Raw genomic sequence first — 1,970 nt, forward strand, 5'->3', positions numbered from 1 at the left:
ACGAGGTGAATGCCGATCCCGGAGCCGTGTCGAGAGGATGCGCCGTCAACGTGCAGTGTCCACTTCTCCTCTCGCGGACAGCCGAACTCTAGCTCGGGGGGGAGTTCGATCAAGAAATCAGCGAGCACCTGAGATTTTGCACAAGTGCGGTTTTTATATTCGATGTCGTACTCGCTGAGTTCCACTGCCCACTTCGCCAGACGGCCCGATTGACTAGGGCTGTGGAGAATGGTTCGCAGGGGTTGGTTGGTTAACACTTCAACAGTGTGGGATTGAAAATACGGCCGAAGATTTCTGGCCGAAATAACTACAGCATAAGCGAGTTTTTCCAACGTGGGATATCGGAGCTCGGCTCCGTCTAAGCTTTTACTCACATAGAAGATTGGGTGTTGTTCTCCTCTGTCCTCCTTGATTAGTACGCCACTGACCGCCGAACCGGAGACAGCGATGTACAGATATAGAGTTTCGCCCTGATCGGGCTTTGCTAGGACAGGGGGAGTAGCTAGGTAGTGCTTGAGTTCTTGGAAAGCAGACTCGCACTTCTCATCCCATTCGAACTTTTTGTTGCTACGAAGCAACTGGTAGAAAGGTAGACACTTATCGGTAGAGCGTGAAATAAATCTGTTCAGGGCAGCGATCCGCCCAGTGAGGCGCTGAACTTCTCGGGTGTTGCGTGGAGATGGAAGGTTGGTGAGCGCCGAAATTTGTTTCGGGTTAGCTTCGATACCTCTCTTCGTGACGAGGTATCCTAAGAATTCTCCAGAAGTCACGCCGAACGAACACTTGGCTGGGTTCAGCTTCATATTGTATCGGTTTAGCACTTCAAAACACTGAGCGAGATGCAAGACGTGATCAACGGCCTGGGTTGACTTGACCAGCATATCATCGATGTAAACTTCCATGGTTCGTCCGAGCTGCTCGGCAAACATGCGGTTGACGAGGCGCTGATAGGTTGCACCAGCGTTCTTGAGGCCGAATGGCATAACCTTGTAATAGTAAGTTCCTTGATCGGTGATGAAAGCCGTTTTCTCCTGATCGTTCTTGTGCATCATAATTTGGTTGTATCCTGAGTACGCATCCATGAATGACAAGAGCTCGTTCCCCGCGGTTGCCTCGACTAGTTGGTCGATGCGCGGCAGGGGAAAGCTATCCTTTGGACATGCCTTGTTGAGATCGGTAAAATCGACACACACTCGCCACTTGCCGTTCTTTTTCTTCACCACTACAGGATTGCTCAGCCAGTCAGGATACTTAACCTCACGGATGGATCCAGCCTCGAGTAATTTCTTGACCTCCTCGTTAACGGCGGCGGTACGTTCCGGTCCGAGCTTTCGACGCCTTTGTTTGATCGGTTTGAACGTCGAGTCCACATTGAGCTCGTGGCATGTTACATTTGGGTCGATGCCGGTCATACTGTTCATGCTCCATGCAAAGGTCGCTGCGTTCTGGCACAGGAACTTTACGAGCTCGTCCTTGATTGGTTGTGGTAGGTCGGCTCCGATTCCCACGCATCGAGTTGCGTCGGAAGAGTCAATGTTTACTTGGACGATTGATTCGGAGTTAGGGCGAACGCGACCGTCTGGGCGCTCGGCTGAGTCCGAAACGGTGAACGTCCGGGCGTGGCGTTGTTGACGCTCGATGATGAAGCAGGTTCGTGCTACCAGCGGGTCCCCTTGTAGTGTAAATATTCCTCTAGGAGTTGGGAACTTTACGCACTGGTGGTAAGTTGACGCCACGGCCTTCATCTTATGCAACCAAGGAGTGCCGAGGATGACGTTGTATACGATCGGCTTATCGACGATAGCAAAGTTGATGCAATGCATCTTCCCGCCCACATAGACCGGCAGCATGATCGTACCTTCCGTCATTACTGTATCGCCGTCGAATCCGGTGAGGGGTTGAACATCGTGTTCGGTGGTCCGCAAGTCTATTTCCATTTGAATGAGCACGTCTTTGAAAATGACGTTTAC

General features: G+C 51.5%; 1 protein-coding gene across 1 annotated transcript in view; it reads right to left on the bottom strand.

Annotated features, from left to right (window-relative positions):
• The window catches only part of LOC104767301, a 3,346-nt gene extending 1,382 nt beyond the window's left edge, over positions 1-1,964 (bottom strand). The window contains exon 1 of the mRNA XM_019240768.1: positions 3-1,964. Within this exon, the coding sequence (XP_019096313.1) occupies positions 3-1,937 (1,935 nt within the window). The 5' untranslated portion in view covers positions 1,938-1,964. The remainder of the gene's footprint in view (positions 1-2) is intronic.

Source organism: Camelina sativa, chromosome 19 (assembly GCF_000633955.1).
Source record: "Camelina sativa cultivar DH55 chromosome 19, Cs, whole genome shotgun sequence".
NCBI classification, from domain to species: Eukaryota; Viridiplantae; Streptophyta; class Magnoliopsida; order Brassicales; family Brassicaceae; genus Camelina; species Camelina sativa.